General features: G+C 41.1%; 1 protein-coding gene and 2 long non-coding RNA genes across 5 annotated transcripts in view; 2 read left to right on the top strand and 1 right to left on the bottom strand.

The window, feature by feature from the left end:
• LOC129057836 (uncharacterized) overlaps positions 1 to 8,559 on the bottom strand; it is a 50,434-nt gene extending 41,875 nt beyond the window's left edge. For 2 of the 3 annotated variants that reach the window (XR_008522608.2, XR_008522610.2), the window contains exons 1-3: positions 7,991 to 8,559; positions 7,766 to 7,881; positions 1,646 to 1,766 (exon numbers count right to left, since the gene is read on the bottom strand). This is a non-coding gene — a long non-coding RNA (uncharacterized LOC129057836). The remainder of the gene's footprint in view (positions 1 to 1,645; positions 1,767 to 7,765; positions 7,882 to 7,990) is intronic. The other variant, XR_008522609.2, reaches the window with a different exon arrangement.
• The window catches only part of STAM2 (signal transducing adaptor molecule 2), a 57,290-nt gene continuing 38,998 nt past the window's right edge, over positions 8,534 to 26,825 (top strand). The window contains exon 1 of the mRNA XM_003776006.5: positions 8,534 to 8,945. Within this exon, the coding sequence (XP_003776054.2) occupies positions 8,906 to 8,945 (40 nt within the window). The 5' untranslated portion in view covers positions 8,534 to 8,905. The remainder of the gene's footprint in view (positions 8,946 to 26,825) is intronic.
• LOC134759597 (uncharacterized) lies at positions 8,952 to 11,175 on the top strand. Its single transcript, XR_010136036.1, has 2 exons — positions 8,952 to 9,835; positions 10,137 to 11,175. It is a non-coding gene; the product is annotated as an uncharacterized LOC134759597 (long non-coding RNA).

Raw genomic sequence — 26,825 nt, 5'->3', positions numbered from 1 at the left:
ACAGTAAGAGAAATCACTGTGTGTTTCTGGAAGGGGGAGAGGAAAAGAAATTATTCTGAATTATCCCATAGAATTATGTCTTAAAGAACATCCTCAAGAGAAACTATCTGACCCGAGCCTAAGCAATTAGGGTTTTACCAGAGCCTAACCTAGCTGGTGGAAGGGAAATTCTCAACTCCATCTTCCCCTAAGCCTTCTTGTCTCACCAAAACTGGAGACTGGGGATGGGGAGGTAGGTAGGGGGAGAGGGACAGAAAGCACCTGTGTTTTTGTTGTGGTGGTGGTGGTTGTTTTGTTTTAGATAGGGTCTCACTGTGTCGCTCAGGCTGGAGTGTAGGTGGTGCGATCACAGCTCACTACAGCCCTCATCTCCCTGGCTCAAGCGATCATCACACCTCAGCTTCCCAAGTAGCTAGTACTGCAGGTGTGCACCACCATACCCAGCTTTTTTTTTTTTTTTTAATTTATTGTAGAGACAGGGTCTCGCTACGTTGCCCAGGCTGGTTTTGAACTCTTGAGCTCAAGTGATCCTCCCACCTCAGTCTCCCAAAGTGCTGAAATTACAGGCATGAGCCACCACACATGGCCAGAAAGCACTTGTGAAGTTCATAGCAGAGGCACAGGCTCACTAAAGAATTGAGACCTACTCTCAGACCTTATTTAAGTCTCAAGAACCCAAAGACAACAGAGGAGACAAAAACAAGGAAATCAGCCTTTGACACTTAATGCTATAGCAAGCAGTAAACACAGCCTAATCCCTAGCCAGATAAACATAAAACCTCATACTAAAGGCCTGTTTACTTCAGTTCCTTTTACCCAGTAAATGTTGTCCTGTTTTCACAAAAAGACAACACTTAACGAAAGACAAAAAACAGTTTGAAAAGACAGAGCAAACATCAGAATCAGAATCAGGTATAGCAAGAATGTTATTAGAATATGTATAATAGAATTATCATACAAGGAATTTAAATTAACTATGATTGATACGTTAAGGGCTGTAATGGAAAAAAAATCAACATTATGCAAGAACAGATGGGTAGTGTAAGCAAAATGATAGAAACTCTAAGAAAGAATCAAAAGGAATTGCTAGAGATAAAAAACACTAACAGAAAGGAAGAATGTCTTTGATGGGCTCCATCAATAAAGTTCAGAGACAAAGAATCTGAGCTTGAAAAAATGTCAAAAGAAACTTCTAAAACTGAAAAAAAAAAAAACTTCTAAAACTGAAATGCACAGAGAAAAAAAAAAAAATCAGATATCCAAAAATGGCAGGAGAATTACAAAAGATGTAACATATACATAACAGAAATACCAGAGGGAGAAGAAAAGAAGAAAATTTGAAGCAATAATGACTGAGAATTTCCCCCAAATTAACGAAGGATACAAAACCACAGATCCAGGAAGCTCAGAGTACACTAAGCAGTATAAATACCAAAAAATCTGCACCTAACCATAATCATGTTCAATCTGTAGAAAATTGAAGACAGAAAATCTTGAAAGAAGCAAAAAGGAGAAAAAAAACACATTTTGCCTACAGAGGAGTAAGGATAAGAATTACACTAGATTTCTCTTCAGAAATTGTGCAAGCAAGAGGAGAGAAAAGTGAAATATTTAAGGTATCGAAAGAAAAAAAAAAAACACTCACCTAGAATTCTGTATCCAGTGAAATTATCCTTCAACAGTGAGGGAGAAAGACTTTCTCAGGCAAACAAAATTTGAGGGAATTTGTCACCAGTAGACTTGCCTTGCAAGGAATTTTAAAAGTCCTTGAGAGAGAAAGAATATGATGCAGGTCAGAAACTTGGATAAACATTTTAAAAACAAAGGGCATTAGAGAAGGAATCAATAAAGGTAAACAGCCTGGGCAACATAGTGAGACCCTGTCTCTACAAAAAAAAAAAAAAAAAAAAAAAGAGCTAGGATCAGTGGTGCATGCCTGTAGTCCCAACTACTTTGGAGGCTGAGGCAGGAAGACTGCTTGAGCTCAGGAGTTTGAGGCTGCAATGAGGTATAATTGTGCCACTGCACTCCAGCCCCGGTGACAGAGAGAGAGACGTTGTCTCCAAAAAAAAAAAAAAAAAAAAGATAAATAAAGGTGAATAAAATATTTTCTTTTTCTTTTTCTTCTTTTTTTTTTGCTTCTTTTTGAGACAGGGTCTCCCTCTGTCATCCAGGCTGGGGTGCAGTGACATGATCATGGCTCACTGCAGCCTTGACCGCCCTAGATCAAGCAATCCTTCTGCCTCATCCTCCAAAGTAGCTGATGCTACAGGTGCATGCCACCAAGCCTCTATATATTTTTTTTTTTTTTGTAAACTGGTTTTCAAATTCTTTGCACACCACAATTTTTAGACTGCCACTGAAATATTTTTTAATTGCCCAATTACTTCCTAAGATGAAGCAACAGTGAACAACTTTTGTATCCTCTTGTTTCTAACACAGGGTCTGCTCCCGGTAACTATTAAAAATGTTGTTAATTACAAAAGATGAAAAAAAAACTTTGTTAATTAGAGGAACTCACTGAGGAACTGACTGAGTATATACATAGAAAAAAATACCTATAGATCCTTCAGTATACTTGCTTTTAAAGAGGAGGAATTAAAAGAGTCTTTTTAAAACATGAATGTGGCTGGGAGCAGTGGCTCACGCCTGTAATCCCAGCACTTTCGGAGGCCGAGGCGGATAGATCACTTTGAGGCCAGGAGTTTGAGACCAGCCTGGACAACATGGTGAAACTCCATCTCTACCAAATATAGAAAAATTAGACAGGCATGGTGGCCCACGCCTGTAGTCCCAGCTACATGGCAAGCTGAGGCAGGAGAATTGCTTGAACTTGGGAGGCAGAGGGTGCAGTGAGCCAAGATCGCGCCACTGCACTCCAGCCTGGGTGACAGAGCAAGAACTTGTCTCAATAATAATAATAATAAATAAAAATGAATGCTTTCCAAAGGCAAATCCTCAGCTTTCTGCTCTTTATAAAAAATTATTTCTTTTTTTTTTTTTTTTGTGACAGGGTCTCACTCTTTCACCCAGGCTGCAGTGCAGTGGCACAATCAGAGCTCACTGTAACCTTGAAATCCTGGGCTCAGATGATCTTCCCACCTCTGTTGGGAATAGGCCCCCCAAAATCTGGCCATAAACTGGCCCCAAAACTGGCCATAAACAAAATCTCTGCAGCACTGTGACATGTTCATGATGGCCAAAATGACCACACTGGAAGGTTGTGGGTTTACTGGAATGAGGGCAAGGAACACCTGGCCCACCCAGGACGGAAACTGCTTAAAGGCACTCTTAAGCCACAAACAATAGCATGAGTGATCTGTGCCTTAAGGACATGCTCCTGCTGCAGTTAACCAGCCCAACCTATTCCTTTAATTCAGCCCATTCCTTTGTTTCCCATAAGGGATACTTTTAGTTAATTTAATATCTATAGAAACAATGCAAATGACTGGCTTGCTGTTAATAAATACGTGGGTAAATCTCTGTTCGGGGCTCTCAGCTCTGAAGGCTGTGAGACCCCTGATTTCCCACTTTACACCTCTATATTTCTATGTGTGTGTCTTTAATTCCTCTAGCACCACTGGGTTAGGGTTTCCCTGACTGAGCTGGTCTCGGCAAGTGACATCCATCATGGGGGCTCGAATCCAGGTTGAATGGTCGCCAGAGTGACGGTTGGAGAACACGGAACTAGCTGGAGGACACCCGCGTACTCTTAAAGCAATCCCCGTGGTGAGTAAGAAGGGGAGCTCGGAAGCACCAGGGTAACAATGGGACAAGTGTGGGCTGTGGTTCGTTCCACCTTGGAACTTTTTCACACTGATGATGAGGAGGAAGGAGAGTATAACGAAGTAACAGAAGAGGTTACAGAGCAGGTTTGTTCGCCAGCTAAAGCTAAAGCGGCAAAGCAGGGAGAGGTTCATCCCCACCCTTCTGCACCCCCTCCCTATTATTTTGAAGAAAATGACCCTCCCGATCTTTCTTTTCTGGAAGACACTGGGCGAAAAGTAGTTGCCCCAGTGACTGTTCGAGAAGTGCCTTGGGCAACCGCTCTCAGTTCTATTCAGGCAGGAATTCAGCAAGCTACACAAGAGGTTGATTTAGAGGCTTGGCAGTTCGCTGTTAGAATACACCCTCCAGATCAACAGGGAAATATTATAGCTACATTTGAGCCTTTTCCTTTTAAATTACTCAAAAAATTTAAACAACCTATTCATACTAAAAAAGGATATAGAAATAATCAGCGAGTCAGGCTGCCAGATAGGGGATTCCAGAATGGCTCAGGCCATTCCCTCACCCCTGTACAATGTCTGTCCCCTGCCACAGCCGGTAGTGCCACGGTAGACTTATGCTGCACAAAAGCTGTGAGCCTTCTGCCTGGGGAATCCCCACAAAAGGTCCCAACAGGAGTCTGTGGATCCTTGCCAACGGGGACAATAGGATTACTTTTAGGAAGGTCTAGTTTAAGTTTAAAAGGGGTACAAATACATGTAGGAGTCATTGATTCAGATTACAATGGGGAAATTCAAATTGTTATATCTACTTCTGTTCCCTGGAAAGCAGAGCCAGGAGAGTGCATAGCACAGCTCCTGATGGTGCCATATGTGGGAATGGGAAAAAGTGAAATTAAACAAACAGGAGGATTTGGAAGCACAAATAAACAAGGCAAAGCAGCTTATTGGGTAAATCAAATTACTGATAAACATTCTACCTGTGAAATAACTATTCAGGGAAAGAAATTTAAAGGTTTGGTAGATACAGGGGTAGACATTTCAATCACTTCTCTACAGCACTGGCCATCTGTGTGGCCAGTTCAACCCACTCAATTTAACATAGTTGGAGTTGGTAAAGCTGCTGAAGTATATCAAAGTAGTTATATTTTGCATTGTGAAGGGCCTGATGGACAACCTGGGACTATTCAACCAATTATAACTTCTGCACCTATAAATTTATGGGGAAGAGATTTGTTACAACAATGGGGAACACAAGTTCTAATTCCAGAACAATTATATAGCCCTCAAAGTCAACATACAATGCATGAAATGGGGTATGTCCCTGGTATGGGACTAGAAAAAAAAATTTTGCAAGGTTTGCAAGAATCACTTCAAGCAGAAAGATAAAGTTCCTGCCAAAGATTAGGATATCGTCTTTGATGGTGGCCATTGTTAAGCCTCTAGAACCTATACCTTTAAAATGGTTAACAGATAAGCCAATTTGGATAGAACAATGGCCACTAAGTAGAGAGAAACTGGAGGCTTTAGAGAAATTAGTTACTAAACAATTAGAAAACGGGCACATAGCTCCAACATTTTCCCCTTGGAATTCTCCAGTTTTTGTAATTAAGAAAAAATCAGGTAAATGGAGAATGTTAACTGACTTAAGGGCCATCAATTCAGTTATACAACCTAAGGGAGCATTACAGCCAGGATTGCCTTCCCCTGCTATAATTCCAAAAAATTGGCCTTTAATAGTCATAGATTTAAAAGACCATTTCTTTACTATCCCTTTAGCTGAGCAAGACTGTGAACGGTTTGCATTTACAATTCCTGCAGTAAACAACCTGCAGCCTGCTAAGTGTTTTCATTGTTTCACAGATGGGTCTAGTAATGGTAAAGCTTCTTATTCTGGATCAAAAGGTAAAATTTTCCAAACGCCCTATACATCAGCTCAAAAAGCAGAGCTTGTAGCTGTAATTGAGGTATGGACTGCTTTTAATATGCCTATTAATGTGATTTCTGATTCTTCATACGTGGTTCATTCCACACAATTAATTAAAAATGCTGTTACTATTTCATACAGATAAACAACTAATGACAAAAACAAAAAAGGGGGAGAAATAGGGATTATGGCACAGCCCATATACAATTGAATCTAGCAATATTAACTTTAAATGTTTTGAGCCTGCCCAAAGAAAGCCAGATGTTATCTGCAGCTAAACAGCATCTACAGAAATCAGATGCAAAGACAGAAGCAGAACAACTGATTTGGTGGAGAGATCCGGTAACAAAAAGTTGGGAAATACGTAAAATAATAACTTGGGGTAGAGGTTACACTTGTGTTTCTCCAGGCCAAGATCAACAGCCAATTTGGATACCATCAAGACACCTGAAACCTTATCATGAGCCAGATGCCAAGGAAGAGATTCCGGGAGGATCCCGAGGACCCCCCCGGTTGCAGCCATGTTGAGACTGACGCTGAGGAGGACCCCAACTGTCGTGAGCAACACCTGTCGAACACAGCCACCCACTTGGGGACAGACCAAGAAGCTGTCACAGATGGCAGAAGAAAACCTGAGGAAAGCAGGACAACCAAGCATAACGAGTAATTTAATGGTAGCTATGATAGCGGTGATCACCATTGCCATAAGTATTCCTTCAACAAGGGCTGCTGAGACCAGCTCGGTCAGGGAGAGCCTAACCTAGCGGCGCTAGAGGAATTAAAGACACACATACAGAAATATAGAGGTGTGAAGTGGGAAATCAGGGGTCTCACAGCCTTCAGAGCTGAGAGCCCCAAACAGAGATTTACCCACATATTTATTAACAGCAAGCCAGTCATTAGCCTTTTCTATAGATATTAAATTAACTAAAAGTATCCCTTATGGGAAATGAAGGGATGGGCCGAATTAAAGGAATAGGTTGGGCTAGTTAACTGCAGCAGGAGCGTGTCCTTAAGGCACAGATCGCTCATGCTATTGTTTGTGGCTTAAGAGTGCCTTTAAGCGTTTTCCATCCTGGGTGGGCCAGGTGTTCCTTGCCCTCATTCCAGTAAACCCACAACCTTCCAGTGTGGTCATTTTGGCCATCATGAACATGTCACAGTGCTGCAGAGATTTTGTTTATGGCCAGTTTTGGCCATTCTCCTGAGGAAGGAGAATGGTGTGAACCCAGAGGGCGGGGCTTGCAGTGAGCCCAAATCACGCCACTGCACTCCAGTCTGGATAACAGAGTGAGACTCCGTCTCAAAAAAAAATTTTTTTTACTATTCTGCTACTCAATATCCTTAAATAATTATTGAGTGCCTTAATCAAAATAAAAAATTCCCAGCTTGCCCTTTAAAATTTTTCTCAATCTGTTTCCTCTTATACCTAGTTAGCCTTGTTTTCCATTCCAACACTAAGTCTTAGACAAAAAGTCTTTATCTGTCCAAAAAATCTCTAGGTTTTTTTTTTTTTTTTTGAGACAGAGTCTTGCTCTGTTGCCCAGGCTGGAGTGCAGTTGCCTGATCTTGGCTCACTGTAACCTCTGCCTCCTGGGCTCAAGTGATTCTCATGCCTCAGCCTCCCAAGAAGTTGGCATTACAGGCTTGCGCCACCATGCCTGGCTAATTTTTGTATTTTTAGTAGAGATGGTTTTTCGCCATGTTAGCAAGGCTGGTCTTGAACTCCTGGCCTCAAGCAGTCTGCCCACCTCGGCCTCCCAAAGTGCTGGGATTACATGCGTGAGCCACCATGCCCGGCCTCCCAATTTATCTTGAACATCCTAGGTTCAACATTCTATAAAAAACAGCCCCTCCTGCACGATTCCTTCTCATTTGTGCCCCTAACTTTATAAAATGCAACCACCTTTCTGAATGTGTATGAGCTCTCTCTTTATAGCATCAGGTCTTTATACTAGAGTTTGTAAAATGGTTTTGATTAATCCATTATTTAAAATGTTGGAGTAATTCTCAACATTTAAACATCATTGAAAAATTGCAAACTCTAGTAGGACCCACATTTCAACAAATGGCTGCAATTTACCAGTAGCTGACATCTTTAGATACGCACTGTTCAGTTAGAAAGTTCCAGCTTCATTCGAAAAGTATTGAGCGTCTATTACTTCGGACACTGTTTTAGACGCTGGGGATATAGTAGTGACCAAAACTCATCAGGCAATTTATAATCTAACGAGGAGGAGAGAGACGGGCAACATAATCATTACTACAGTTTTCTAAGAGGAACGAGAATATGTGGGTGGGAAGGTTGCTTGGGCTTTTGCATTCATTTAAATACCTGGCTGGATCCTATGGGAATTTGAGTTTATGACTCGTACTACTATCCGAATCGTCATACACCATCATGTACGTTATGCACTGCCCCTATAAAACTCTCAGCAAGTCTAAGGCAGGGAGTGTGCCTCCTTCGCCTTTGGATTCCGGGGGCCCAGCAGTGTTTTTATGGAGGGGACACTATGGACATTGAAAAATTAGGCGTAGTTACTTCGACCACCGCTGTCCCGGGTGGTTATCCTGACGGGGTTTGGATTGGGCGCCGGGTAGGGTGCAACACAGTAAGTGTTGGAGAGCAGTCAGGTCTTTCGCAGAATCTCAAAGCCACCTCCGCGCCGGCGGCTCCGTTTCTAGGGAAACAGGACTGTAACGCGTACGCATCGTGGGTCCGCGTTCTCTAGCTACGAGTCCTGCCGCTCTGGAACGAACTAAATTCGTGACAAGAAGTTGGCCCTCACAGCCCGTCGTCCAACGCGAAAAACCACGGGTAACTGCGCCCCCTGCCGCGCCGCCGCTGGCACTGCAGCTTCCGGGGTCGTCCGGTTCCAGGCGGGACTACTTCCGGCTCCGAAGGTCCCCGGCTTCGTGGCTCGCCGGGGTCCTAGCGCTGGAAAGGTGGCCGTAGCGGCCGCCTGACCCCTACAAAAGTCTGGGACTGGGGCAGCGACAAAGGCCTTGGGAGGACGCCCATGGTCGGAGGGATCTCGCCCCGGGAGAAAAGTTGGGACAGGAGCGCAGGATCGAAGGGTGGACTCCGAGCCGGCCTGTCAGGCAGGAGCCGGGCAGGTGCGGTGGCGGAAGTGCGGGGACGGAGGCCGAAGCGGAGCGGTCTAGGGAGCCGCGGCCGCGGGTCACCCGGTGGGGAGCAGTTGCGAAGTGTTAGCTAGACAGCAGTGAGTAGGGCTCGGGCGCCGGCGAGATGCCTTTGTTCACCGCCAACCCCTTCGAGCAAGACGTGGGTGAGTGCTGTGCCCGGTACTGGACTGCTGTGTGCCTGGCCCTGGACTGCTGTTTGTCTGGCTAGAAAGTGGGCGGTAGCGACTACGGGGACTAGGAAGCCAAGCCAAGGGAGGGGAGGGGGCGGTGCCGCCCGCTCCTTCGACGTTGAGATTTTTCTGGGGGCAACCTCGGCGCGTCGCTAGCGGTCTGGGGAGTGCTTCCTGCCGCCTGAGTTTGGGGACCCTCAAAGGGCCGTTCTCCTTGCCAAGCGTAGGATTTGGGAAGAGCCTAGGGTTCGCTGGAGACTGGACTGATTAAGTAATTGTGGAGTTGGTGATTAAAAACTTCCTGCTCGTTCGACAGCTGGTTACCTCCGTCTTTGCCCCATCGTTTTCTGAAGATGATGCAGCAGTGGAGACCCTGCTGTCTAGAGAAGCCCAACACTAGACACTTGATACCTAGACAACCGCATTGAATAGGAAGAGCTTACTTCCCCATTATTTATATTACTCATGCATTCAATCCCTGATAGGGTAGCTTTAAGATTTATTACAATTGTAAAGGTGTTGCTCTTCATCCCCGGATTGCAAAGATTGCGCGGGTCCTAGGAGATGTTCTGTTTTAGAGTATGAAAAGGAAATCTCGAGTCTCAAAACACTCCAGAACAACAAGTATTTTACTTGTTGCAGTCATAAAGCGCTGGTCTCTTCAGTGACTATAGAATGACAAAAACATGGATAAGATATACACGAAATTATTTTGGAAATTTGAGTAACACTAAAACAAACTGAGAAATGTATGTATGTATTCTCGAAAGTCTGGGTCTCACTATGTTGCCCAGGTGCGACTAGAATTCCTCCCACCTCAGCCTCCACCTCCGTTTCCCCTTCCCGAGTAGCTGGGACTACAGGTTTGTGTTTTGTTTCTTTTTGTAGCAGTAGTTAACAGAACCCTAGGTAAATTTTTAGAACTTGGAAATGGGGTTGGGGCGGGGGTACTCAGAAGAATACTGCACATCTCAGCAGTAATTCCCTTGTTTCATAGTTAACATTTGGTTATTAGGAGACGGTAGAAAGTGCCCTATTCTGGTACGTTGTGTAATCCCCTAAGCCATTTTAAAAAATATGTTTGAGTCAAATAATATATGTAAATAGTTCAAATATGTATGTTCCTTACTTCATTAATCTTTTTTTTTTGGTGGATGAATACAGGTGACTGGCATAAATCTGGGAAACATCACTGTAAGGATCACTGTTTCCTTTTGGAACACCTCATTGCAGTATTTCTTCTTTTGTTTGAATCATACAACCTTTGTGCAACCTGTACTTTTAAAAAATTGCTATTATGAACACTTTGATTCTGTTCTAATGAAATAAAACAGAAGGCGCAAAATAGAATTAGACAAATGATTTTAAAACTTAAAAACCGTGAACTATTTTCTTCAATATAAATCTTTCTTGGAAGTTCATTATTTTCTGATGGAAAAATTCTCTGGTACAAGTAGGCACAGTTGCTCTGCCTGTTCTGTTCTAAACCTTTCCCTGCCTGGCTCCTGGGGCCCCAGCATGGTTTAGTGGATCACAGTTTAGTCCCACAGTTGTAAAGGAGGCACTACTGTTGAGATTAAAAAAAAAAAAACAACTGTGTCTAGATTATCTTATGGCCAGTGCCATAAGCCAGAGCTTCAAGTAGTTACGTATTAGCTTAAGCATGACTGAATTCAGTACCCCAAAGACATTTTAAGGGTGAAAGAATGAATTTGAGGCCCTCCTGTAACTTCTAGACAAGACAATGGAATTAGAAAAAGTAGAATGAAATACTAAGGAGCTCAAATTGGACTTGCACGTATATCATAGAAGAAAAATTATATATTACGTGTTTCATATCTTAAAACTTTTCTTTTCAAATCGTTAATACGAAGCAAGGGCCAGGCGCAACAGCTCACGCCTGTAATCCCAGCACTTTGGGACACCGAGGCGGGCGGATCACCTGAGGTCGGGAGTTTGAGACCAGCCTGACCAACATGGTGAAACCCCGTTTCTACCAAAATACAAAAAATTACCCAGGCATGGTGGCGTGTGCCTGTAGTCCCTGCTACTCGGGAGGCTGAGACAGGAGAATCGCTTGAACCCAGGAGGCAGAGATTGCAGTGAGCCGACATTCTCGCCACTGCACTCCAGCCTGGCGACAGAGCAAGACTCCGTCTCGGAAAAAAAAAAAAAAGTGTGTATATATACACACACACACACACACACACACAGCAAGTCATTATTTGACTTGAGATGTCTACAGGAATGTTACTTTACATTGTCATTGTCTTTTTCACTTGTTCTCCTTGATTCGGTCAGATTTTTATTACCTTTTTTTTTTTTTTGGTCTTTCCTTTGTTCACTCTTCATTCAGCAGACATACATTGAATAATTACTGTGTGTCAAGTATTGTGTTAATCTATGGACACAAAATGAATACACAGACTGTGAGTTCCTGCCTTCAAGGAACTCTCAATCTAATGGAGGAAACATACAGACATAAGAATTGTAATTTAGTAGGATAACTATAGTGCTAGGAATATACAAGAAGCTTTACATCCTCTTTTATTTAAAACAGTCATAGTCCCTGAAGAAAAGACAAGGACCTTCAGATAGGAGCTTTCTCTATAAAGGTGTTGACACTATCCTCTCCTTCCCACCTTTTCTTTTTTCTTTTTCTTTTTCTCTCTCTTTTTTTTTTTGTGACGAATCTGTCTCTTAGGCTGGAATGCAGTGGCCTGATCTTGGCTCACTGCAACCCCGCCTCCCGGGTTCAAGCGATTCTCCTGCCTCAGCCTCCCGAGTAGCTGGAACTACAGGTGCGCACCACCACACCTGGCTAATTTTTTGTATTTTTAATAGAGATGGGGGTTTCACCATGTTGGCCAGGCTGGTCTTGAACTCCTGCCCTCAAGTGATCTGCCCGCCTCGGCCTCCCAAAGTGTTGAGATTACAGGCGTGAGCCACTGTGCCCAGCCTCCTTCCCCCCTTCTCTGATAGCACTTTTCCCCACAGGAAGTAACCACCTTTTGCTAATGTATGATATGGTCATTTTATGATTAAAGGCCTTTAAAGATTAATCTCTTTTGGTAGGTGAAGAGTCTTGCTGGAGGGTGAGCAGTCTTTCTGACAGTCATATGAGGAAGGAATCCTTTTCTCAGGAGCTGAGAAAAGGATGGGTCAAGGTGTCTTAGGAAGGCACTCATGAATTGATGATGATATGTGACTTGTCAAATGGAAGCAGGCCAAAGGCTAGGAAGTAGGGAACTCTGGCAAATTCCTATCTTTTCTTGGCATCAGAACCTACAAGCCCTGAAGGATATACTAGATTTGGTAGTATTAGAGCTCTTTAAACATTTTATCTAGATTCATTTTTTTGTTTTGTTTAATAAGATTTCTTTGATGTGTTCTGAGGGGAAAAAAGAAAATATCCTTATGTCCCACCTCTTCTCCCCAACTGGGCCTCAAGTGTTAGAGGGGTACAGGGATCTTGAGGTGGAGCCTGGTTGGAGTAGCCATTCTCGTAGAATTCCAAGGGGAAAGTGAAACATGGGGGATGGGGGCCACAGTGGTTAGTGTTAAAAGAGAAGATATCATTTCCTTATTCATTGATTTCCAATTCATGACTTGTCTGTTCTAAGCCTTAACTCCGGTTCTTGTTTGCATATCTTTTTTCCCTTTACTCAAGCCAGGCAATCTTTCTTGCCAGTTTTCTGCCTCTGTGCTATTTACCATTCATTGCTAAATGTTTGCTCTTTTCAACCTTGGTATTTCCTTTAAAGATACACTTGTGTCCCACAAAGCCAAGCTCAAATTCTACCTCTACAAAACTCTGTGGATGCAGCGATTTGAATTGTTAGCTTTTAAGAGAATACATTTCCAAGCGACATTTTAATGTGTGTATTGCTGTGTTTTTGACTTTTGCTATGTTAGAAGAAGTTGACCAAGAAGTAGCTTGGGACTTTCTCCAGTGAAATGCAGTCATGCAGTCCTTTTCTCCAGTGAAATTTTATAAGAAATCCCAATATAAAAATAGATACTGATAGCATAAGAATAATACAAATTCGTAACATACACACAAATTTATAACATTTACTTAACTAGGCCACTCTGTACAATAAGTTAAAATCTTTGTAAAAAAGTAAAATTAAAAAAAAAAGTTTTTTGGTTTTGAATAAGAATAGTAGACTTAACAGCCAATTTTTTTTCTAATATATTTTGTAGCTTTTTAAACTATGAAATATTTTCAGCATAAAATACAAAATATGAACTCCCATTCCTGCCAGGCAATTATGTCAAGTGCTAATATTTTGATATACTTGATTTTTTTTTTAAGAAAGGAACATTCAAGATACAGTGAAATACTTTAGTATTTTTAGCAGCTACCTGATCTCATTCTTCCTCCTTTCTCAGAGTTAAACACTCTACAAGTAGATAGAAATTCTCTTTAATAGTATATATACTACACTTACAAATATACTATCTATTTTTTGGATGTTTTTAAACTTCTTAAAAATAGTGTCTTTTTGTCATTCTGCAACTTTTGTCGTTCAGCATTTCTTTTTTTTTTTTTTGAGATGGAGTCTTGCTCTGTCACCCAGGCTGGAGTGCAGTGGTGTGATCTCAGCTCACTGCAACCTCTGCTTCCCAGGTTCAAGCAATTCTTGTGCCTCAGCCTCCTGAGTAGCTGGGGTTACAGGTGCCCCACCATGTAGCCACCATGCCCGGCTAGTTTTGCATTTTTTAGCAGAGATGGGATTTCGCCATGTTGGCCAGGCCAGTCTCGAACTCCTGACCTCAGGTGATCTGCCTGCCTTGGCCTTCCAAAGTGCTGGGATTACAGGCATGAGCCACAGTGCCTGGCCCATTCAGCATCTCTTCATGAGAGTTATTCATGTTGATGTTTGTAGCTCTAGGTTATAAATTTTAATGGCTGTGTGATACCATATTACTATATGAATATGCATTATCTGTTGTCCTATTGACGAACATGACTTTGTTTTCAGTTTCTTGGACCTACAGACAGCTCTGTATTGAAAGTTTTTATCTATGTTTTCTTGTGTTTATGGGTGCAAGATTCTTTTTTTTTTTTTTTGAGACGGAGTCTTGCCCTGTCACCCAGGCTGGAGTGCAATGGAGTGATCTCGGCTCACTGCAACCTCCATCTCCCAGGTTCAAATGATTTTCCTGCCTCAGCCTCTCAGGTAGCTGGGATTACAGACACCTGCTACCATGCCCAGGTAATTTTTTTTTTTTTTGTATTTTTAGTAGAGAAGGGGTTTCACATGTTGGTCAGGCTGGTCTCGAACTCCTGACCTCATGATCTGCCCGCCTTGGCCTCCAAAAGTGCGGGGATTACAGATATGAGCCACTGTGCCCAGTGGAGTGCAAAATTCTTAAAGGTTGTCATCTTGAAGGGGAATTCTTCAATAGAAGTGTAGCTCTTGGCCTGGTGTGGTGGCTCATGCCTGTAATCCCAGCACTTTGGGAGGCAGAGGTGGGCAGATCTCCTGAGGTCAGGAGTTTGAGACCAGCCTGGCCAACATGATGAAACCTGTCTCTACTGAAAATACAAAAATGAGCAGAGTGTGGTGGTGAATGCCTGTCATCTCAGCTACTCGGGAGACTGAGGTAGAAGAATCACTTGAACCTGGGAGGCGGAGATTGTGCCACTGCACTCCAGCCGGGGCAACACAGTGAGACTCCGTCTCAAAAAAAAAAAAAAAAAAAAAGTGTAGCAAAGTTGCCCTTCCAAGTGTTTGTTGATTTCCCTCCTGTCAGCAGTGAAATTCCTGTTGTTCCACATCCTCACTAATGCTGAGCATTGTCAGATTTTCTAATTTATGCCTATCTGATGAATATGAAGTAAGACATTGTTTTCATTTCAATTTCTACTTCATTGCCAGTGAAAATGAGCATTTTTTCATATGTTTCTTCATCATTCTGTTTTCTTTTTCTATAAATTGCCTGCTCATTACTTTTATTATTCTGTTGGGTTACTTTTCAAAAATTGATGGCAGGGTGCAGTGGTTCACACCTGTAATCCAAACACTTGGTGATTGCTTGATCTCAGGAGTTCGAGATCAGTCAGGGCAACATGATGAAACCCCATCTCTACAAAAATACAAAAATTAGCTGAGCATGGTGGCGCGCACCTGTAGTCCGAGCTACTTGGGAGATTGAGGTGGGAGGATGTCTTGAGCTAGGGAGGTTGAGGCTACAGTGAGCCATGATTGCACCACTGCACTCCAGCCTGGGTGACAGAGCCAGATCCTGTCTCCCAAACAAAACAAAACCAAAAACCAACACCAAAAAATAAAACAAAATTGATTTTTAGAGTTCCAGATACATTTCTTACTAATCTTTAGTTGGGTATGTATGTTACAAATCTGTATTCTGGTTCTTTTTGTTTCTGGTGTCTTTTATTGTAAAGAAAATGTGGGTTTTCACTTAGTGATATTTGTCATTCTCCCTTACTTTTATTTTTCTTAAGAAAGGCTTCAGGGCTGAGTGTGGTGGCTCACACCTGTCGTAAAGAAACCCTTCTCCACCCTGAGGTTATACAGATATTTTCGTATTTTCTTCTGCAAGTTTTACTAAACTTTTGATTTTCACATTTAGGTCTTTGATCCACCAGAAATTAATTTTTGTATAAGGTCTGCGGAGGAATTGAATTGGATAACCAGTTGACAGTAGACAATAATCAATTGTCTAATCACTGTGGATTGAATTGTCTGTTCTTTCCCCCGTTTTATAATTGTCTTAGCTATTTTGGGCATTTCAAATGGATTATATGACAGATTGGTTAAAATCATTATACAAGGGAATTTCTTTTAGGTTTTTAGGATGTAAGAGAAAAGACATTATAATTTTATTTTTGTTTCACATCAGCTGATATTGATACTTTAAAATATATTTTTATTCCTTAATAACATTTAATGATAAGCTTATGTATAATTTGTAAGTAAGTCAAGAAGAGAATGATTTTCTGCCAGTTAATATACAACATAATACTATAGCAGTATAGTTAGGTGGATGTGTCTCTAGCATGGCTTTTGTTTAAATAAAGGACCTCAAAGGTGTTGCGTGTAATAGGCCTTGTGACTGGGCGCAGTGGCTCATGCCTATAATCCCAGCACTTTGGGAGGCTGAGGTGGGCGGATCACAAGGTCAGGAGTTCGAGACCAGCCTGACCAACGTGGTGAAACCCCACCTCTACTAAAAATACAAAAATTAGCCAGACGTGGTGGTGCATGCTTGTAATCCCAGCTACTCAGGAGGCTGAGGCAGGAGAATCACTTGAACCCGGGAGGCGGAGGTTGCAGTGAGCCAAGATCGCGCCACTGCATTCCAGCCTGGACAACAGAGCGAGACTCCATCTCAAAAGAAAAAAAAAATAGGCCTTGTATATAAGTATGTAGGGTAGGATATCAAACTCTGGTTACTTGGCAAGTGATGATTCTAACCATCTATTACCCAGGTATCAAAATGAAATTTAAGGATATATCATTTCTTTATCTCTTGTTATTTTTTTCCTCGTTGGTTGTCTTTTGTCCTTTAATCTGACCACTTTTCTTCTCCCCCCTCCTTGATTTTTCATTTTGTCTAAGTTAAAAAGTTTTTATTTTATTTTATTTTTTTTTCTTTTCTGAGACACAGCCTCACTCAGTTGCCCAGGCTGAAGTGCAGTGGTACAATCTCAGCTCACTGCAGCCTCTGTCTCCTGGGTTCGTGCAATTCTCTTACCTCAGCCTCCTGAGTAGCTGGGATTACAGGCGCCCACCACCATGCCTGGCTAATTTTTTTTTCTTTTTGTATTTTTTCTAGAAATGAGGTTTTACCGTGTTGTCCAGGCTGATCTTGGACTCCTGACCTCAAGTGATTCACCTGCCTCGGCCTCCCAAAGTGCTGGGATTATAGGAGTGAGCCACCATGCCCGGCCTAAGTTACAAAGTTTTTAAAACTGTTTTTGCTTACAGTCTTTTTCCTGTTATAAAAATATCAGTTAATTGGCAATATTTGTCCAACACCATGGGTGAGAAGGATATTAGTTCCTGAGGCATTTTGGTATTGTTGAAACATTCTTTTCCCTCATCCTTTGTTTTTTAGGATTAAGTTTCACATTGACTTATTGGCATCTGCTGTCTTTTTTGGTGTAATAAGTGTTGCTCCCAGCTTTTAGACTTCCTTTAGTATTATTTTCTTAATGGGTCTGTGGCTGCTATGCTTAAAGGACAAGCACCTCTCTGTCCCTATAGCACCTTGTGGAACATTTACAGTTCTTCACCATGGAGACTTGTTATGGTGATCTCTGTTCCATTCAGGGAGGCCTTTCTTTAGTTTCCTCCAGTTAAGGAATGTTGAAAATGAAGTGTCTTGTGAAGTAGTTCCAGTTCTTACTGACTTTTAATGCAAGCTCAGAACTGTGTTTAATCTCATATTTAAAAAAAGCATGAAGGGAAATGATGAAGGATTTAAAAATTTTTATTATGTACAGTCTCCCTCATATTTAGTATAATTTTTAAATGATAGCATTTGGATGAAAAATCTGTTATTCAGTGAAATTGTTATTGTATCTGAAAACTCGCAAACTATTTTCTTGGTCGGTAAACATACCCTTAGTAAGCACTTGCTTATTTTCATTTGCAATATGGAATTGTAGTGACTCAGAATTTTACTTCTCATTTGTACTAAAATTTTTTTTTATTCTTATCTGGAGCAGCAGCTTTTACTTTCATTTGTCATGGGATGAATTATCTTAACCTTCTCTTCTAAAAAAAGATCTGCTTAAAGAAATCTAGCATGTGCAGTGTTTTGGTTTGTCCCCAGCAGTACTAAGTCCTTGAGGTGGAGGGCTGAAGGGGAAGAACTTTTTTTTTTTCAAACATTAATACCTTATTAGGTTCTGTTAAGTTACCTGATAATGAATAAACCTTTATATTTAATGTAGAGATTGAACCTAAGAAGGTCATTGTGGCAGATATCTGGGAATGGCCATTGTCCCCTGAAAATTATTGACATTCTGAAGTGGCCACCTGCTTATAGGTGTTAAGAATAGGCTGTGTATATATGTATGTAGGGTAGGATATCAAACTCTGGTTACTTGACAACTATCAGTTCTAACCATCTATCACCCAGATATCAAAATAAAACTTAAGGATATATCATTTCTTTATCTCTTGTTATTTTTTTTCTCCTTGGTTGTTTTTTGTCTCTGAATCTGACCACTTCTCTTCTTCCCCTGCCTTGATTTTTCATTTTGTCATATTATTCCAGTTTTATGTCAGAAATTTGTCAGTACATGATGATGTAGTCTTAAAATTTTTAGCCATTCTAGTGGGTATCTCATTGTGGGCTTTGTCATTGTTGTTGTTGTTTTTGAGACAGAGTCTTGGTCTGTCCACCAGGCTGGAATGCAGTGGCGTGATCTGGGCTCACTGCACCCTCCACCTCCCGGGTTCAATCTGGGATTACAGATGTGCACCACCATGCCTGGCTAGTTTTTGTATTTTCAGTAGAGACAGGGTTTTGCTGTGTTGGCCAGGCTCGTCTCCAACTCCTGGCCTTATGTGATCCGCCCACCTTGACCTCCTGAAGTGCTGGAGTTACAGGCGTGAGCCACTGGGCCTGGCCTTCATTGTACTTTTAATATGCATTTACTTGATAACTCTTGATGTTGGGTACCTTTAAATATATTTATTTGCTAAATGAATATTCTCTTTTTCAAAGTACTACTTGTTTAAATATTTTGTCCATTTTTCTTTTCACTTAATTTTCACAACTCCTCTTTTGAGCACGGCAGCTATTTTAATCTCCATTTGACAAATGAGAACATGGATTTGGGTTTGAGTCAGAATGGAGGTGAACTACTCCAAAGCTTATAAGCTAGTAAGAAAGCTTCAGAGATGGATGTAGGCAAGGCAGGTCCCCGTTGTTTAATTGGTGATGTGTATCCCCCACCAAGCCTGACAGTACTCCACAGGTGCATACAGAGTGTGCATAATGGTTTTCTCAGTCTGCAGGGGTAATGTAATCATCTGCCTGGCCTGTTTGCTTTTGATTCTCTATCTGTAACTTTTTGGCATGTTAGTGGCTACCTTGGAGACTTTTTTTTTTTTTTTTTTTTGAGACAGAGTCTCGTTCTGTGGCCCAGGCTGGAGTGCAGTGGCGCTATCTCGGCTCACTGCAACCTCTGCCTCCCGGGTTCAAGCGATTCTCCTGCCACAGCTTCCTGAGGAGTTGGGACTACAGGTGCATGCCACCGTGCCCAGATAATTTTTTGTATTTTTTTTTTTTTAACAGAGATGGGGTTTCGCTATGTTAGCCAGGCTCGTCTTGATCTCCTGACCTCGTGATCTGCCCGCCTTGGCCTCCCAAAGTGCTGGGATTACAGGCATGAGCCACCACGCCCGGCCGACTCATTTTTCCTTTATCCCAGCCACTAGAAAATGTCTGGCACATTATGCTTCCTGATAGGCCTATTACAATGGAAATTATAACATGTATGCTTCTGCCCTATCTCCTGAGTAAGAGTGTGTGTAAATGAGTGTGCTCATTTTGTGGAGTTAGGGGGACATGGTTCTCACCTAACAGGATTACAGAGGGTATTTTGGAAATATCAGCCAAGAAGAAAGTGAACTTGTAGGAAAATAAAGGCTCGCCACAGGACTTTTGCCTTTTTAATAGATGGTTTAAAATATTAAAAGACAGTAAAAGGTAATTTTTATGTGTTTTTCCCCTTCTTTTCATCCTGGCTCCCCAAAAATGTTGGTGGCGACATGAGAAATAAATAGAATGGCAATTACTGATCTGTATTCCATCAGAGAAAGCAGCTCTTAAATATATTGTATTATTATATGGTTTAGTAAAGAGTTAATCAGTTGGGCATAGTGGCTCACGCTTTTAATCCCAGCAATTTGGGAGGCCAAGGTGGGCAGATCACCTGAGGTCAGGAATTCGAGACCAGCCTGACCAACATGGAAAAACCCCGTCCCTACTAAAAATACAAAATTAGCCCGGCGTGGTGGCGCATGCCTGTAATCCCGGCTACTCAAGAGGCTGAGGCAGGAGAGTCGCTTGAACTCGGGAGGCAGAGGTTTGCATTGAGCCAAGATCATGCCATTGCACTCCAGCCTGGGCAACAAGAGTGAAACTGTATCTCAAAAAAACAAAAACAAAAACAAAAACAAAAAAAGTTAATCATGGCATTCTGCCTGATTCTTTGCTCATAAACGAGAGTTGAATTTGCATGTTTCCTATTCAGTGTGTTTAAGATATGTATTATCAGGGAACCCACCCCCAATATTTCAACATAGGTTCTTTCTATTTTCCCTAAGTGTCGGCCGATCTGAGAAATCGAAAGAGTACAAAGAGAAGAATTTTACAGCTGGGCTGCCAGGTCATTACGGGCTGTAGGTCCGTAATGCCCCACCTGAGCCGCAAAATCGGCAAGTTTTTATTAAGGCTTTCAAAAGGGGAGGGGGTGTACGAACAGGGAGTAGGTCACAAAGATCACGTGCTTCTGAGGCCAGTAAAGATCACAAGGCAAAGGGCAGAATTAGAATTACTGATGAGGGTCTATGTTCAGCTGTGCATATATTGTCTTGATAAACATCTTAACAGAAAACAGGGTTCAAGAGCAGAGAACCGGTCTGACCAAAATTTACCAGGCTGGAATTTCCCAATCCTAGTAAGCCTGAGGGTACTGCAGGAGACCAGGGCATATTTCAGTCCTTATCTCAACCACATAAGACAGACACTCCCAGAGCGGCTGTTTATAGACCTCCCCCCAGGAATGCAATTCTTTTCCTAGGGTCTTAATATTTAATATTCCTTGCTAGAAGAAGAATTTAGCAATATCTCTTCTACTTGCACGTCTGTTTATAGACTCTCTAAAAAATATGGCTCTTTTTGCCCAACCCCGCAGGCAGTCAGACCTTATGGTTATCTTCCCTTGTTCCCTAAAATCGCTGTTATTCTGTTCTTTTTTAAGGTGCACCGATTTCATATTGTTCAAACACACATGTTTTACAATCAGATTTCGTATTATTCAAACACACATGTTTTATAATCAATTTGTACAGTTAACGCAATCATCACAAGGTCCTGAGTTGACATACATTCTCAGCTTACGAAGATAACAGGATTAAGAGATTAAAGACAGGCATAAGAAATTATAAGAGTATTATTTGGGAACTGATAAATGTCCATGAAATCTTCACAATTTATGTTCAGAGATTGCAGTAAAGACAGGCGTAAGAAATGATAAAAGTATTAATTTTGGGAACTGATAAATGTCCATGAAATCTTCACAATTTATGTTCCTCTGCCACGGCTCCAGCCAGTCCCTCCATTCGTTCTGGGTCACTGACTTCCTGCAACAATGTATATACATAGGGAAACAGAAAAACTATGTTAATTTGGCAATTTTGAACAAAAATTGCTCTCAAGAGGCAGTTTAATATAGTGATTTGAACCTGGAGCACACACCCTGAGCCAGATGGCACAAATTGAAATCTCTATTTTATTGCTTACTAGCTGTATAACCTTGTGCTAGTTATTTAATAATTTTCTGGACAGGCACAGTGGCTCATGCCTGTAATCCCAGCACTTTGGGAGGCCGAGGCGGGCAGATCACCTGAGGTCAGGAGGAGTTTGAAACCAGTGTGACCAATATGGCGAAACCTTGTCTCTACTAAAAATACAAAAATTACCCAGGCATGATGGCAGCACCTATATCCCAGCTACTTGGGAGGCTGAGGCGGGAGAATCGCTTGAACCTGGGAGACATAGGTTGCAGTGAGCCGAGATTGCACCACTATACTCCAACCTGGGTGACAGAGTGAGACTGTATCTCGAATTATAATAAGAAGAATAATTTTCTGTATCTTGGCTTCCACATTTATATATTTTTTATTTTTATTTATTTATTTCACATGCAAGGTTGTAAAATAACCCAGCCCAGGCTGGAGTACAGTGGCACAATCATAGCTCACTGTAACCTCAAACTCCTGGGCTCATGCACTCTCCCGCGTCAGCCTTCTGAGTAGCTAGAACTACAGGTGCGCATCACCGTAGCAGACTTTTTCAATTTTTTTTTTTTTTTTAGAGGTGAGGGATCTCACTATGTTGCCCAGGCTGGTCTTGAACTCCTGGACTCTCAAGTGATGCTCCTGCCTTGGCCTCCCAAAGTACTGGGATTACAGCTGTGAGCCACCAGGCCCAGTCCCCACTTATGGGGATCCTTCATTTGATTGAGGAGCAAGTGATTTAGCATATGTAAAATGCTCAGGAGTTATTGCTTAATTGCTATTATTGTTTTTAATTAAATTGCTATCTGTCATTCAGTACTCAGAGCTGTAAGTAGGTTTTCATTTTAGAAGGCATGCAGAATGGGCTGGGCACGGTGGTTCACACCTGTAATCCCAGCACTTTGGGAGGCCAAGATGGATCACCTGAGATCAGGAGTTCTACACCAGCCTGGCCAACATGATGAAACCCTATCTCTACTAAGAATACAGAATTAGCCGGGTGTGGTGGCCCATGCCTGTAATCCCAGCAACTCCAGAGGCTGAGGCAGGAGAATCGTTTGAACCCAGGAGGCAGAGGTTGCAGTGAGCCGAGATCGTGCCATTTCACTCCAGCCTGGGCAGCTAAGAGCAAAACTCCATCTCAAAAAAAAAAAAAAGAAAAAAAAATGGTATGCAGAATGTATTTTTAAGAACTATGTGTATTGCTGCTTTCCCCAGAGTAAAGATTTGCATCAATAAACATTAACCCAAACAGAGCATTAAATGGGGTGGAAAATTAAATGAGAAAATTTATGTTAAACCTAAGTTTAACTATAAAATGCTAAATAGAGTCATCGTCATTTAAGGGAGAGAAGGAGTAGAATTATTTACAGTCTATCAGGTTGAGGTATTGGGCATTTAAATATTTTAATCTAAATTTCACTCCACAAGAATTATGTAGTCTAGAAACCTAGTAAGTATATATAATGATTTTAATAGTCTAAATATATACAATTTATTCATAGACTAGAAAAAAAGTGGCTTTTCTACATTTTTTGAAGAATTTAGTTTTTTAATGAATTAGTCCAAAGAAAGAATGTTTCTGTCTTTAGTAAAAGCTATCATTGTGGTTTCCTGCAATGTATGAAAATTAATTCTACTCATTTACTTGTTTTTCATTTTCTAGTTTTTTTCTTTTTCCTTTTTCTTTTCTTTTTTTGTTTTAGAGACAAGTGTTTCACCCTGTCACCCAGGGTGTGGGTGGAGTGTAGTGGCTTGATCATAGCTTACTGCAGCTTTAAACTCCTGGGCACAGGGACTCCTCCCACCCCAGCCTCTCAAGTAGTGGGGACTACAGGTGTGCACCACCATGCCCAGCTTCTTGTTTCTGCTTTAAAAAAAAAATTATATATATGTGTGTTTATATATATATATGTGTGTATATATATATGTATTTTTTTTTTTGGCTGGCTTTTCTTGGTTCTTATACTGCAATTTTAAGGTATAGAAACAATTGAGGTTTTTTTTTCCTCCTATTAATAGATAAAAGGCAATTTTTTTTCCTAAGATTGCTATGGTCAGAATGTGTCCCCCAAAATGTACGTGTTGGAGACAGTCCCCAATGCAACAGTGTTGGGGGATGGGGCCTTTTGGGAAGTGTTTAGGTCATGAGAGTACCTCCTTCATGAATGGATTAATGCTGCAATAAAAAGGGCTTACAGGGGTGGGTTCACTCTCCCTTGTCCTTCTACCTTCTGCCATGTGAGGACACAGTAAGAAGGCCCTGACCAGATGCCAGTGCTTTGATCTTTGACTTTCCAGCCTCCAGAACTGTGAGAAATAAATTTCTGTTCTTTACGAACTACCCAGCTTCAGGTGTTCTGTTAAATAGCAGTGTAAAACAGACTAAGACAAAGTTCTAAATTGCTTTAGTCATATCCAAAGGTATTAATATGTAATATCTTAATCATAATACATTTTTATGTTGCCTTCTGTTATACTGTAAATTATCCACATGTCCTGATTGTTAAGTTTCCATGTGATCGGGTATTACAATTATTATTTTTTTGAGATGGAGTCTCACTCTGTCGCCCAGGTTGGAGTGTAGTGATGTAATCTTGGCTCACTGCAACCTCCGCTTCCTAGGTTCAAGTGATTCTCCTGCCTCAGCCTCCTGAGTAGCTGGGACTACAGGCCCCCACCACCACACCCAGCTAATTTTTTGTATTTTTAGTAGAAACGGGGCTTCACCATGTTGGCCAGGATGGTTTCGGATCTCTTGACGTCGTGATCCACCACCCTTGGCTTCCCAAAGTGCTGGGATTACAGGTATAAGCCACCACGCCCAGCCCATTTAATGACTTTTTAAATTGAGATATTGTACTTTTACAGTTCAGACATTCCATTTTTATAGTTTTCATTTCTCTGCTGAGCATTCACCAGTCTTTGCATTCTTGAAAATATATATAATAATGTCTCTAAAGTTCTTTCTTGCTAAATCTAACATTTGGGTTATGCTAACATTTATTTTTATTTACTAATCTTGATTTTGGGACACTTGTTTGCTTATTTAGTAATTTTTTATACTATGGTGGACATTGTGATTATTCTTTGTAGGGAGGCTAAATTACATTGTCTTCCTCTAAATGGTATTGAGTTTTGTTTTGTCAGGTTGTAATATTATTGGGGGGATCTTTTACGTTTTGACAGGTTTGGTTTTATTCTTTGTGAGGGAGGCCTATTTTGGTTTTGAACTAAATTCTAGAGGGCTTTTCCTCCTAAGGTGTGCCCTTTTTGGATTTTCAACTAAATGCATGAAGTGTTCTCTTGCTTTGTTTGGGCAGTGTTAATGAGCCTGCTTGGGCTGCCATAACAATACCATAGACTAGGTAGCTTATGCAACAGAAATTTATTTTCTCACAGTTCTGGGGCCTGCAAGTCCAAGATCAAAGTGCCAGCAGAGGTGCTGTCTGGTGAGAGCTTGCCCCTTGGGTTATATACAGCCCCCTTATTGCTGTGCCCTCGTATGGCTTTTCCTTGCTGTGTGTATACAAAGAGAGTGCTAGCTCTCTGATGTATCTTCTTAAAAGGACACTAATCCTATTGGATCAGGGTCCCATCCTTTTGGCCTCATTTAACAATAATTACTTCCTTAGAGGCCCCATCTGCAAATACAGCCACACTGGGGATTACGGCTTCAATATAAGAATTTTGGGAGGAACACAAACATTCCATGCATAATAGGGAGGATGACTCCCAGTGCTGCTTGACCTTTCAGCCCCATAGCAGGTAATCTCTGCTAGACCCCATAGAGACTCATCTCAAGTGTGTTTGTGTAGCCCAGCCTTTGGCCAAGGGCCTCTGGTTAATCACTGTGCTTAGAAACCTGGTCTCCATCTCTCGTTCTTCTTGGGCCAGTTGTTCTCTACTTGGGCTAGACCTCCTTGTGCTGGACAGGAAAGTATTCCAAGGCAGAAAGCTGAGGCCATCGTGAGGCTCACTACATATTTCCCTTCCCTCAAAGATCTGGGACCTGCTCTGCCTGCTATTCATTCCCTGAAAACAGTTGCCTCATTGATTTTGGCCTGTTTTATAGTTGTTTTTGGTAGGATCGCAAGTCTGGTACCAGATATTCTATCATGTTTGGAAGCAGAAGACTAGTCATGAATTTTTATTTGCAAACATAATAGGAGGAGCTTTAAAGCTTTCTTGCAGGCATTCTTATTTTATGTAGTTAAGTTTTTTATTACTGATAGAGCCTATTTTATTAAAAGTTTTATGGGTAGAGCTAGATTCTTTTTAAAGCTGTACTTTGAACATAATGACTGTAAGGGGGGGGAGCCTTTTTGTTCCTTGTAGGTAGGTATTGATGGAATTATTCTTTATCATATTGTTAGAATCTTTCTAAGCTATTTCACATTGTATTTGAGGCTCTTTTTATACAGTAATCAAAGCCTGGTGATGAAATGTTATGACTTACACCCACCAAATGCTGGCGATTTAGCATTTAGGCCCCAGGAGGGGTCTTTTAACTTTCTACCTCTCTATGCGTTTGACACAGAATAATGTGATATAGGGCCCCAACATTGGGCAAAGTGACATGCTATAAAAGAATGGTTTCTTAATTATAATATTTAAAATTTTCCAGGGGTTTAAAATATTCCTAAGTGCATAATTTAAATGTTATTTAGCTCCCTTGAAAAACGAAGTCCTTTGGCAGGCCATTATGAAGTCTTCAGATTTTATACTTTTTAAAAAGAGTAATTGTGAGTCCTATATTTGTAGAGACTAAACTATGCTTGATAGAGTATTCAAATCAGGAATTTCCCATTTTCTATGGAAATTAAATAAACAATAGTCTAATTAGGTATTTTAAAAATTGTTGGATGGCTTTAGAAGGCATCAGATAGGCTTCATATTTAATGTATTACATGACCAGAATTGGAAAAATATCATGAAAAGTTGAGTTCTAGCTGGACTAGGTAGGTTATTAGATAGTCTAAAATCAGATTCACCTGATTATGTGTGTGTCTTTGTACTCATACATATCCATACTCATAAAATTCGATAATTGATGATACTGGCTTCTCAGATCAGTGAAGAAAGGATAGATTCTTAAATAGTAGAACTGACAAAAAATTCGTAAAAATATTTTTCTGTTCCTGCCTCACACCATGTGTGAGGTTCCAGATATACTAAATGAAGTTCTAAATACACAAGATTTACATGTGAAAGGGGAATAATATACAGAAAAGAATGTGGGTGGATATTTAATCTTCAGGTAATTCAAACAGTATGCTAAATGACACTATAAAAAGAAAAATGGTAGATTCTGTTATAGCAAAAACTGCATCATAAACAA

The sequence above is a fragment of the Pongo abelii genome, chromosome 11, assembly GCF_028885655.2.
Source record: "Pongo abelii isolate AG06213 chromosome 11, NHGRI_mPonAbe1-v2.0_pri, whole genome shotgun sequence".
In the NCBI taxonomy this organism is placed as follows: domain Eukaryota; kingdom Metazoa; phylum Chordata; class Mammalia; order Primates; family Hominidae; genus Pongo; species Pongo abelii.
This window is presented reverse-complemented; position numbering and strand designations above follow the sequence as displayed.